At 41.7% G+C, this 13,719-nt stretch overlaps 1 protein-coding gene across 1 annotated transcript in view; it reads right to left on the bottom strand.

The window, feature by feature from the left end:
• msh3 (mutS homolog 3 (E. coli)) overlaps nucleotides 1-13,719 on the bottom strand; it is a 137,977-nt gene that overhangs the window by 39,582 nt on the left and 84,676 nt on the right. The window contains exon 20 of the mRNA XM_020475974.2: nucleotides 10,824-10,981. Coding sequence (XP_020331563.1) covers nucleotides 10,824-10,981 — 158 coding nt within the window. The remainder of the gene's footprint in view (nucleotides 1-10,823; nucleotides 10,982-13,719) is intronic.

Raw genomic sequence — 13,719 nt, 5'->3', positions numbered from 1 at the left:
CTGTCAGAGCTCTGATCTACGGCTGTAGTACTTAGATAGCCTTTTATACCCTACGAAAACTGTATTGTTCTTTACACCCACAACAACTGAAGTTTGCTGACCTGGTTTGACAGAGATCGAAGAGAGAGAGAGGGACAGAGGTTTCTCTCACACACACACACACACACACACACACACACACACACACACACACACACACACACACACACACACACACACACACACACACACACACACACACACACACACACACACACACACACACACCCTGTAAATTAGCCAAAGTTGGCGCTCAGAGGAGCGTTCCACATGCCAAAGCAGCAGCTACTATTTTTTTTTTTTACCTTTATTTTACTAGGCAAGTCAGTTAAGAACAAATTCTTATTTTCAATGACGGCCTAGGAACAGTGGGTTAACTGCCTGTTCAAGGGCAGAACGACAGGTTTTGTACCTTGTCAGATCGGGGATTTGAACTTGCAACCTTTCGGTTACTAGTCCAATGCTCTAACCACTAGGCTACACTGCCGCCCCAGTGTAGCCCTGGGGTCCAGCAAAATTAAGGTAGTTTATACAATTTTAAAAACATTACAATACATTCACAGATTTCACAACACACTGTGTGCCCTCAGGCCCCTACTCCACCACTAACACATATCTACAGTACTAAATGTGTATGTAATAGTGCGTATGTTATGGTGTGTGTGTGTGTGTGTGTGTGTGTGTGTATGCATGCGTCTGTGCCAATGTTTGTGTTGCTTCACAGTCCCTGGAGTAAGCTTATCCTTATCCTTTGTTTTTTTAATCTGTTTTTTCAAATCAGATTTTACTGCTTGCGTCAGTTACTTGATGTGGAATAGAGTTCCATGTAGTCATGGCTCTATGTAGTACTGTGTGCCTCCCATAGTCTGTTCTGGACTTGGGTACTGTGAAGAGACCTCGTGGTATGTCTTGTGGGGTATGCATGCGTGTCCGTATGCCAGTAGTTTAGCTTTGTGCCAGTAGTTTAGACAGAAAGCTCGGTGCATTCTACCTCTCATAAATAAAAGTTGTGATGAAGTCAATCTCTCCACTTTCAGCCAGGAGAGATTGACATGCATATTATTAATATTAGCTCTCTGTGTACATTCAAGGGACAGCCGTGCAGCCCTGTTCTGAGCCAATTGCAATTTTCCTAAGTCCCTTTTGTGGCACCTGACCACATGACTGAACAGTAGTCCAGGTGCGACAAAACTAGGGCCTGTAGGACCTGCCTTGTTGATAGTGTTGTTAAGAAGGCAGAGCATTGCTATATTATAGACAGACTTCTCCCCATCTTAGCTACTAATGCATCAATATGTTTTGACCATGACAGTTCACAATCTAGGGTTACTCCAAGCAGTTTAGTCATCTCAACTTGCTCAATTTCCACATTATTTATTACAAGATTTAGTTTAAGTTTAGAGTTTAGTGAGTGTTCTGTTCCAAATACAATGCTTTAAGTTTTAGAAATATTTAGGGATAACTTGTTCCTTGCCACCCACGCTGAAACTAACTGCAGCTCTTTGTTGAGTGTTGCAGTCATTCCAGTCGCTGTAGAAGCTGACGTGTATAGTGTTGAGTCATCCAAATACATAGACATTCTGGCTTTACTCAATGGCATGTCGTTAATAAACATTTTAAAAAGCAAGGGGCTTAAACAGCTACCCTGGGGAATTCCTGATACTAACTGGATTATATTTGAGAGGCTTCCATCAAATAACACCCTCTGTGTTCTGTTAGACAAGTAACTCTTTATCTACATTATAGCAGGGGGTGTAAAGCCATAACACATACTTTTTCCAGCAGCAGACTATGATCGATAATGTCAAAAGCTGCAATGAAGTCTAACAAGACAGCCCCCACAATCATTTTATCATCAATTTCTCTTAGTCAATCATCAGTCATTTGTGTAAGTGCTGTGCTTGTTGAGTGTCCTTCACTATAAGCATGCTGAAATTCTGTTCTGTCGATTTGTTTACTGTGAAACAGCATGTATCTGCTATTTTAGTCAGTAAAAGGGGCTTTATTATTCCTTAGCTTCCCCCCAGGCCTGAGGGCACACGCTCTCTAGTAGGCTTAAATTGAAGATGTGGCAAATAGGAGTGGCGATATTGTCTGCTATTATCCTCAGTCATTTTCCATCTAGATTGTCAGACCCCGGTGGCTTGTCATTGTTGATAGGCAATAATAATTTGTTCACCTCTTCCATACTGACTTTACGGAATTCAAAAGTACAATTCCTGTCTTTCATAATTTGGTCCGATATACTTGGATGTGTTGTGCCAGCGTTTGGTGCTGGCATGTCATCCCTACATTTGCTTAATTGTGCAATGAAAAAGTAATTAAAGGAGTTTGCAATATCAGTGGGCATTGTGATGAATGAGCCATCTGATTCAATAAATAAAAGGAGCCGAGTTGGCTTTTCCCAAAAAAAATTCGTTTAAGGTGCCCCAAAGATTTTTATTATCATTCTTTATAGAATGTATTTTTGCTTCATAGTGTGGTTTATTTTTTATTTAGTTTAGTCACATGATTTCTTAATTTGCAGTACGTTTGCCAATTAGTTGGGCTGCCAGACTTAGTTGCCATACCTTTTGCCTCATCCCTCTCAACCATACAATTTTTCAATGTCTCATCAATCCAAGGGGATATAACAGTTTTTACAGTAATTTTCTTAATGGGTGCATGCTTATTAGTAACTGGAATAAGTAGTTTCATAAATGCGTTGAGTGCAGTGTCTGGTTGCTCCTCATTACACACCACAGACCACAAAATAGTATTTATATCACCAATATATGAATCACAACTAAACTTATTGTACACTATATTAGGCCCAGCCTTTGGAACTTTGGTTTTCATTTATATGCTATTATATTGTGTTCACTATATCCTATGGATTTGGATACTGCTTTAAAGCAAATATCTGCAGAGTTAGTAAAGATGTGATCAATGCATGTTGAGGATTTATTTCCTGTGCTGTTTGTAACTACCCTGGTAGATTGACTGACAACCTGATCCAGGTTGCAGGCACTTGTCACAGTTTGAAGTTATTTCCTGAGTGGGCAGCTTGATGATATCCAGTCAATTTTTAAAATCACCCAGAAAATATACTTCTCTGTTGATATCACATACATTATCAAGCATTTCACACATATTATCCAGATACTGATGTTAGCACTTGGTGGTGTATAGCAGCTTCCCACAAGAATGGGCTTTAGGTGAGGCAGATGAACCTGTAGCCATATTACTTCAATATAATTGAACATTCGATCGTCTCTAAGCTTTAACTTCTTGGATATAGGGGGCGCTCTTTTAATTTATGGATAAAAAAACGTTCCCATTTTAAACAAGATATTTTGTCACGAAAAGATGCTCGACTATGCATTTAATTGACAGCTTTGGAAAGAAAACACTCTGACGTTTCCAAAACTGCAAAGATATTGTCTGTGTGCCACAGAACTAATGCTACAGGCGAAACCAAGATGAAACTTCAAACAGGAAGTGAGCCAGATTTTTGAGGCGCTGTGTTCCAATGTCTCCTTATATGGCTGTGAATGCGCCAGGAACGAGCCTACACTTTCTGTCGTTTCCCCAAGGTGTCTGCAGCATTGTGACGTATTTGTAGGCATATCATTGGAAGATTGACCATAAGAGACTACATTTACCAGGTGTCCGCCTGGTGTCCTTCGTCGAAATTGGTGCATAATCTCCAGCTGCATGTATTTTCCCATGTGATTCAGAGGAGAAACAAAACTGCCACGAATGACTTATCATCGAATAGATATGTGAAAAACACCTTGAGGATTGATTCTAAACAACATTTGCCATGTTTCTGTCGATATTATGGAGTTAATTTGGAAAAAAAGTTTGGCGTTTTGATGGTTTTTCTCAGCCAAACGTGATGAACAAAACGGAGCGATTTCTCCTACACAAATAATCTTTTTGGAAAAACTGAACATTTGCTATCTAACTGAGAGGCTCCTCATTGAAAACATCCGAAGTTCTTCAAAGGTAAATTATTTTATTTGAATGCTTTTCTTGTTTTTGTGAAAATGTTGCCTGCTGAATGCTAGGCTTAATGCTATGCTAGCTATCAATACTCTTACACAAATGCTTGTTTTGCTATGGTTGAAAAACATATTTTGAACATCTGAGATGACAGTGTTGTTAACAAAAGGCTAAGCTTGAGAGACAATATATTTATTTAATTTCATTAGCGATTTTCATGAATAGTTAAGTTATGGTAATGAGCTTGAGGCTATAATTACGATCCCGGATACGGGATTGCTCGTCGCAACAGGTTAAAGGAATGTGGTTCTGAATAGACCACAACACCGTTGGCATTTCTGTCTTTTCAGAAGTTGTTATAACCATGTATAGCTTCCTATGTATCATCAAAGGTATTATCTAAGTGAGTTTCAGAGATTGTCAGAATATGAATGTCATCTGTTACTAGCAAATTATTGATTTCATGAACCTTGTTTCTTAAGCTACATATTACATATTACATGTTAGATTAGGTTATTTACATTGTGTCTTCCAATGCCCCTAGGATAATGTACATTTGCTGTAGCTGTAACGGAATTCCTCTTCTTCAGAGGAGGAGTAGCAAGGATCAGACCAATGTGCAGCGTAGTAAGTGTCCATAATGATATATTTTATAAATCAACAGAACACTGAACAAAAATAACAGAAGTACAAACAAACAACCAAAACAGTCCTGTATGGTGAAAACGCTAACACAGGATACAACCACCCACAAAACACAATAGAAATAAATATGGCACCCAATCAGAGACAACGACTGACACCTGCCTCTGATTGAGAACCATACTAGGCCAAACACATAGAAATATAACAACAGAACAAAACATAAAAAAACAACATAGAATGCCCACCCCAACTTACACCCTGACCAACTAAAATAAAGACATAAAAAAGGAACTAAGGTCAGGACGTGACAGTTGCCTTATGACATCTCAGCGACACAATGGTAGGGATTAAATGAGCTGGACATTGATAAGTCATTGTCTCAACGCAGCCTTATAAGGCTGAGAAAGGATCCAGCAACCCAAATGATTTTGGTGGATCCTATCCTCCTTATAATACGAGCTTTGTTTCCAGAAGGTATCAGAATTGTCAATAAATGTTAAAACCACAGAGCTGCAATAGTCTCGTAGCCAGTTACGGAGGGCTAAAAGTCTGCTGAACCGTTCAATGTCATGATTTAGGGAGGGCAGAGGGCCAAATATTATGGGTCGTTTGTTGGTGTCAAGTAGAGACTGTCAAGTAGTGACTGACTCACAGCCACGGGAAGCAACCTGGTGATATCCTAAACTTTTGCCCCAGGAAAACAGAAAGTCTTTGCCCCAGGTACAGATACATGCCTCACCGTCGAACTCCCTATCAAAATCACCGGAATGATCATGGCCTCGAAGAAGATTGCGAGGCCAGAGCCACAGAACTCACCTGAGAAGCTCTGATCCAGAGAGCACGGCCCAGCGGAGGTATACTTTCTGGGTGATTTAAATATTGACTGGCTTTCATCAGGCTGCCCACTCAAGAGAGAGCTTCAAACTGTAACTAGTGCCTGCAACCTGGTTCAGGTTCTCAATCAATCTACCAGGGTAGTGACAAACAGCATGAATGAAATCATCAACATGTATTGATCATATCTTTACTAATACTGCAGAAATTGGTTTGAAAGCAGTATACAAATCCATCGGATGTAGTGATCACAATATAATAGCCATATCTAGGAAAACCAAAGTTCCAAAGGCTGGGCCTAATGTAGTGTATAAGAGGTTTTGTAGTGATTCCTATGTTGTTGATGTGAAGAATATTTGTTGGTCCATGGTGTGTAATGGCGAGCAACACTTGACACATTTATTTCTTATCCCAGTTACTAATAAGCACGCACCCATTAAAAAAATGATTGTAAAAACTTAAATCACATGGATTGATGAGGAATTGAAAAACTGTATGGTTGAGAGGGATGAGGCAAAAGAGATGGCCAATAGGTCTGGCTGTAAAACCGATTGGCAAGCGTAACGCAAATTGAGAAATTATGTGACTAAACTGAATAAAAAGAAGAAGAAACCACACTATGAAACAAAGCTAAATGATAAAGAATGATAGTAAAAAGCTTTGGCGCACCTTAAATGAAATGTTGGGATAAAAGACAAACTCATTCATTGAATCATAGCTCAGTCATGACAAAATCCACTGATATTGATAATCCATTGATACCACTGATACTACTTTAATGATTTTTTTAATTGGCAAGATTAGAAAATTTAGGCATGACATGCCAGCAATAAACGCTGACACTACACATCCAAGTATATCTGATCAAATTATAAAAGACAAGCATTGTAATTTTGAATTATGTAAAGTAAAAGGTGAAAAAATATTATTGTCTATCAGCAATGACAAGCCACCGGGGTCTGACAACTTGGATGGAACATTTCTGAGGATAATAGTGGATGATATTTCCACTCCTATTTGCGATTCTTCAATTTAAGCTCACTAGAAAGCGTGTGCCCTCAGTCCTGGAGGGAAGCAAAATGTATTGTCATGCCCTGATCCGTTTCACCTGTCTTTGCGATTGTCTCCACCCCCTCCAGGTGTCACCCAACTTCCCCATTATCCCCTGTGTATTTATACTTGTGTTCTCTGTTTGTCTGTTGCCAGTTTGTTTTGTTCTTCATACCTACCAGCGTTTTTCCCTTTGCTCCTGTCTTGTTCCTGTTCCTTGTTCCTGTTTTTAGTTTTCCCAGTGTTGACCTTTCTGACTGCCCTGACCCTGCCTGCCGTCCTGTACCTTTGCCCCACTACTCTGGATTACCAACCTCTGCCTGACCTGACCCTGAGCGCGCCTGCTGTTCCGGTGAATTACACCTAATCTGGATTATTGACCCCTGCCTGCCTTGACCTGTCATTTGCCTGCCCCTGTTTAAAGAATACACTTTTGTTTATTCAACACTGCACCTGGGTCATACCTTAAAACTTGAACTTACGAACTGGCAATGACTGACCCAGCAGACTTGGACCATCTCCGCAACGCCATCTCCTCCCAAGGAGCCACCATTGGTAGGCACGAGGAGTTGCTTTGCGGTCTGATGGAAGGGTTCCAGGCCGTGGCTGAACGTCACGACCTAGCATTGGACACATTGTGGGAGCAATTCCGTGGGTTGTCTACTAGGCAGCCATATCACGACGATAACCTCCAAGCCCCTCAGTAACCCGGCTGGTAGCAGCGCCGTCACCCCGGTTTCCCGGGAACCCTGCTTACCTCCCCCAGAGCGCTTCAATGGAGAGTCGGCACCTGTCAGGCGTTTCTCGCTCAGCGTTCCCTCGTCATGGAGCTGCAGCCTTCCTCCTTCCCCTTGAACCACTCTATGATAGCGCTAATGTCCGGGAGGGCCCTCGCCTGGGCTAAGGCCATTTGGGAACAACAGTCAGCCGTATGCCTCAGTTTGGAGGGATTTGTGGCGGAGGTGAAAAAAGTTTGAGGCTTGGGTGTCCGGGAGAGAGGCTGCCCGGAAGCTACACCAACCTCGGCAGGATTTCCGCACGCTAGCAGCGGGGCATGCCTGGAACCCTGAAGCGCTGGTCAACACATTCCTGCACGGATTATCGGAGGAAGTAAAGGACGAGCTTGCAGCCCAGAAACTACCGACGGATCTCGACTCACTCATCGCTTTAACCATTCAGATCGATGGTCGGCTACAGGGACGTAGGAGGGAGAAGAGGTCTGCTTGTGGTCCCAATCGCTCACTCAAGGATCCGACCTTGTATCTGATAAACTCCGGATGTCCCCGGCGTTTACATCCCTGAGAGTATCCGGGCTTACCCGAATTCCTCCAAGAGTTACCGAAGACTGCCGATTTACCTCTTCCCGAGCCGATACAGCTTGCCAGGGCTAGGCTGTCTCCAGCCGAACGTGTACACAGACTTAACACCCAGAGTTGTCTGTACTGTCTTTCTCGGCTCCCGGAAGCCGAGACCTTTTCCCCCCGCTCCAAGATCCCTCAGCTGTTCGTCCCCCCGCTCCAAGACCCCTCAGCTGTCCGTCCTCTGTTGCCCCGTACCCTCTGTATACTTCCTACCTTTCCTGTGTCTAGAATTAAAACCATGTTTCACAGCCCTTTGTCTCCTGTTTACAGTTTACATACCTATCAGCGTTTTCCCCCTTACTTTCTTCCTGCCCTGAGCCTGCCTGCCATCCTGTACCTTTGCCCCACTATTCTGGATTACCAACATCTGCCTGATCTGACCCTGAGCCCGCCTGCTGTTCCAGTGCCTTACACCTTCTCTGGATTATTGACTCCTGCCTGCCTTGACCTGTCATTTGCCTGCCCCTGTTTAATGAATAACCTTCAGTTTCTTCAACACTGTTTGCACCTGGGTCATACCTTAAAACATGATAGTTTTGTTAGACTTCAGTGCAGCTTTTGACATTATCGATCATAGAAAGCCAGTGTGTCCATGTATGCGGATGACTGAACACTATACACATCAGCTATCACAGCGATTGAAATGACAGCAACACTTAACAAAGAGCTGCAGTTAGTTTAAGAATGGATGGCAAGGTATACGTCAGTCCTAAATATTACACAAACTAAAAGCATTGCATTTGGGACAAATCATTCACTAAACCCTAAACCTCAACTAAATCTTGTAATGAATAATGTGGAAATTGAGGAGACTAAACTGCCATGGTCAAAACATATTGATACAATAGTAGCTAGGATGGGGCGAAGTTTGTCTATAATAAAGCGCTGCTCAGCCTTCTTAACGGCACTATTAACAGGGCAGGTCCTACAGGCCCTTAGTTTTATCGCACCTGAAAATTGCAATTGACTCAGATCAGGGCAGCACGGCTGGCCCTTGAACGTACACAGAGAGCTAATATTAATAATAAGCATGTCAATCTCTCCTGGCTCAAAGTGGAGGAGAGATTGACTTCATCACTACTTGTATTTATGAGAGGTATTGACATGTTGAATCCATCGAGCTGTCTGTTTGAACTACTGGCACACAACTCGGACACCCATCCATACCCCACAAGACATGCCACAAGAGGTCTCTTCACAGTACCCAAGTCCAGAACAGACTATGGGAGGCGCACAGTACTACATAGAACTATGACTACATGGAACTCTATTCCACGTCAAGTAACTCATGCCAGCAGTAGAAATTGATATAAAAAAACAGATAAAAATACACCTTATGGAACAGCAGGGACTGTGAAGCAACACAAACATAGACACAAATACAAAGAAACAATAACATGGATTTTTTAACATGGATTTTGTGTTATAGATAAATACAAATATATACACATATCACTGTCTTTGCGAATGGAGGAACTGATAGATAAAGTGTGAGATAAAGAGAGGTATGAGACTGGCAGAGGTGGATGTAGGAATCAACCTCAGGAATCAACCTTCAGCTCTCATCTCTCAGACATACACACGCGTAGGAATCGACACACGCCCAGGCACACCTACAAACACACATGCCCAAACCAACAAACACACACACCCACAAACACACACACACACACCCTGTCGTTTACCGTGGTATGCTGACGGTCATTGTCCCCTCTGTGTGTTAACACACAGAAACATGCTTAAAGATGCAAAACACACAAACATCTGCAGGTGATTAGGGGTATTTCCCTATACCATAGCGTTCACACTGTTCAAATCGGGAAACACACACACATTACCTGTGGTAGACACCAACACACACTCAGCTTGCAGAGGAACACAAAAGGATTACAGGAGATTGTGGCTGTCACAATAAAAATAACATCACATCTTTACAACCACACACACGCGCCTGTACGCCATGCACAAACACACAAAAAACAGTGGGCAGTCATCAGGGCTATATACACGGCTAAAAATGACAATGTTGTGCACTCAAATTACAAGCAAACAGAGACACCGCCTAATAAATAAATAAAGCCTAATTTATACTCTACGCATAACAAAAATATGTAGATGTGTGCACCCCGCAATTTATAACTTGATGCAAGTACGCAAGATTGTCATTTTGCGTAGATTGTTCATTAGTACGGTACGAATTAGGGAAAGTCTTCTTCTAACGCTGATGTGTGTTTGTTTGGCTGCCACGCACTCAAGTTAACAATACCAAAACAAAAGTAATAATTTATGTGGACAATACTATCCGTAGAGGTGTGTTATTGTGCAATGTGTATATACATATATCCAACACGATTTTAATGTACCTTTCCGATAGGGGCAATGTTGGCCATGCAGTACTCAATATTGTCGTAAGTCTAATTTCACTAGAGAAAGGGACAGAAAGACAAAGAGAAAGCAAAGAAAAACAAAGAGCGATGGAGAAAAATAAAGTCTGCTGCATTTATTATGGATCCCAACGCTGTGCCTCTAATGTTGTCATGGCCACTATTCTTTCTGCTTTTGCCAAACAGCAGAGAGAAAAGGTGAGAGAGTCCTCCTTTAGTCTCTCTCTGCTCACATGGTAGCATAAGCGGCGAACAGAAACGCGCACGCTCGTGTATGTGTGTGCACGCGCGCGCGTGTGTGAGAGGGAGAATAGTCTCTGTTCTCTCTCATATTACCTGGCAACCATTGAGGAGCTAAAAATGCCACCAGAACCACTCACAGTTGATTGCAGAACTAAGTTGCTAATGTGTTGATAATGGGCAACAAGGGGCTGACAATGTGTCAATCAGTAATCACATTTACTGATATATATATATATATATATATATATATATATATATATATATGTGTGTGTGTGTGTACCTGGTGTATATGCCATCCAGGATGCCCAGTCTTGCCTCTGTAGCTGGTACATATGATCCCACCTGGGCCATGATGCTGACTAGCGCCACCTGGCGGATGTAGGAGCTCTTACCCCCCATGTTAGGGCCTGTTATTATCAGAGTCCTCCTCCCGTCACCCTGAACAAACAGAGAAGGGGGGACAAAGTGTAAATAGCTAAGTAACTAAGTGGTGTTATTTTTTATTATTGACCCCTAAGCTAAAAGCCACCACCTCCGACACATAGCAGCTGAGAAAATAACTCTAATACTTCATTTTCATTTTCTTTCTCTTTAAAATCATGTGTCAATCATGATACTTCTTCTTCCAAAACTGAATAGATTCCAAATGCTTGTGAATCGTGATATGTATTTAAATGCACTCAACTAAATGACATACAGTCTATGGAAGGGCAATTTAAATAATTTAATAATATCAATATTTTGGGGGGATATCTGGACAGAGAGATTAAAGTAGACGGCACGCGTCAAAGTGATTGATTGATGACCCTGCGTCATGATGACGTGTGCATGTCTTAATATGGGCCTCCGGCCCGTCCCCCTGTTCCTGTGGTCACTTGTTAGAGGGTGTGTGTTATTTTATATCTATATGGCATCCTTTGATGTAGTCATGGTGATTGATGTCTAGGGGCCTGGTTGAACTGGTCACTTGTTAGAGGGTGTGTGTTATTTTATATCTGGTGAATATAAAAGTTGAATGTTTGAACTTTTGGAACGTGTATGTCCCCCACCTCCAGTTTTATCGCCCTTATGTTTGTTATCTGATGAAGCAGGAATGTCCTGGGGTATTGGGCTGTGGCATATGCATTATAAATGTCAAGAACAAGTGATTTTTTAAATAAAGACCTGAATATTAAACATCTAAAATATGTCTCCAAGGCCAATTCTAGGGGTGCTTTGCAGCTCATGTCATGAATCCAAGGACAAAAGCCTGGAGGATGTTTTGCGTGAGGCTCCAGAATGTTTTAAAGGATTTTTGTGTACAAGTGAGGGACATACGTCTTACATATTCCACCCTGAGGAATCTACGGTTAAGATATTCACAGACAGCGTGTCCCAACCCTTTTATCGGGCAGAACCCGAGAGTTTTTCTCCAGCGCTAAGGATGAGAGAATGGCTTAAAATAAGACGCGCCCGGATAGGCTGCCCGGATATGCGTTGGAAGAACAGGTCTGTGGACGAAATGATCTAATGGCCCTAAGAGTCGCTTCAATGGCGTATACCCCGGACTCCCGAGTGACAATTTTAGCATGTGAACAATTTGATAGTGCAAATGCTTCGAAAACGGTCAGTTCATATGTATCATCCAAAGCATGCAAGGATGTACATTTTTTTCAAATAATGTTCAGTTTTAAATGGCGCGATTACCATATTTTCCGAACACTGATGAAGAAGCTGGACAGTCTTTTCGAAAATCGTGAACAATTACGGCGATGGCCGAGGTTATCGTTGAGACAGACCCAGGACCCCCAAGGCCGAAGGCGGATCTTTCCCTGGAGTGAAAACGGCCAGAGCTTCGATGGAGCGGGCAAAAGACTTTGCGATGGGGAATTGGAAACGGATAATGGTCAGGGCTAACAGGACCCTATATCTGTAAGAAAAAGTAAAAAAAATTGAATTGTAACGTGTGTTAAAATGTAGGTGTTAAATATTTAGAATTAAATCATTGGTTTTTTCTCTCACGCTAGGGTCTGGCGCAGACAACTGTAATATCTGAAAAAACATGTATTATTTTATAGTCTTTTCCTACAATGGTATGTTATGAACATTATTGGGTTATTAAAGTTTGTAATAATGTACAACTGCAGGCCTCCAATGTTTTTACATAAAACACGCGTGATGCATGTTTAAATATTATTCAAATGTGTTACTTAATTCAAACATGTCTTAAAGGTTGTACGAAATATTTTGGAATTCAATAAAAGGAATTTAAAAAACTGTATCTCACCATTAACTATGGGAAAAGGTATTTCACATCATCATCCAGCTCTGTCGCGAAGGAAAAAAGACCCGGAGAATTAGGGGGGCGTGCGTGAGTGGGCGTGTGACGGAGCAGCAGGAGTGTGTGTGTGTGCGTTACAGAAAACCAAAGGATGTGGGTTCAACAAGGGGTCCCAGCGCTCTATCTGTAGAGAATCGTTTGAAACCAAGGTTTGCACTATCAGGCATACGGCATGTCCAGATATCGGCCGACCGCCCGGGGTTAAACACTGATATCTAATCAACGCACCGGGAACCCACCAAACCGTTTGTAGACAGAATGGCTCTTTGAATTCACAGCCTTTTGTTCTCTAAACCAAACATACAGGGGGAGTTGCATACAGGATATCTCCCGAAACTCATTCCATACTTTAACAAGTTAGGGCCAGAACGGGTAGCATCTATTTTAACCCTGTTAGCACCGCTTTAGCGCAAACCCACAGGCCAGAATATTTAGCTGCCCGGACAGATTAAAAAAATATATTCTGAATAAGTGAATCTCTCCTAATGGATATTTCTGGAGGTGAGTAAATGAAAAATATATTTTAAGATTTGTTTGAATATTATTGTAATATTAAACCCGAGTTATTTGTGTATTTCAGGCCAAAGGCCAATATACGTTAAAAAAGTGTATATATATCGTATAACTGGTAATATTGTCTAACGTTGGTTAGGATCCCAAACATTTACGCAGCTTTTACGCGGTTTACCGGATCTGGAACAACATGAGGGGGGGTTCACAGTCTCAAAAACCCGGCAGTCAGTCGCCATCAGCATTTTTTCATTGTAAGTCCTTATAATTAAACACATACCCAAGAATATTTATATATAAAAAAAATTGTGTGTACTATTTTAAAAACTATTTTATGTATTTACAG

The sequence above is a fragment of the Oncorhynchus kisutch genome, linkage group LG3 (assembly GCF_002021735.2).
Source record: "Oncorhynchus kisutch isolate 150728-3 linkage group LG3, Okis_V2, whole genome shotgun sequence".
Classification (NCBI taxonomy): domain Eukaryota; kingdom Metazoa; phylum Chordata; class Actinopteri; order Salmoniformes; family Salmonidae; genus Oncorhynchus; species Oncorhynchus kisutch.
Note: the sequence above shows the minus strand (reverse complement) of the source record. Positions and strands in the feature narration are given on the sequence as shown.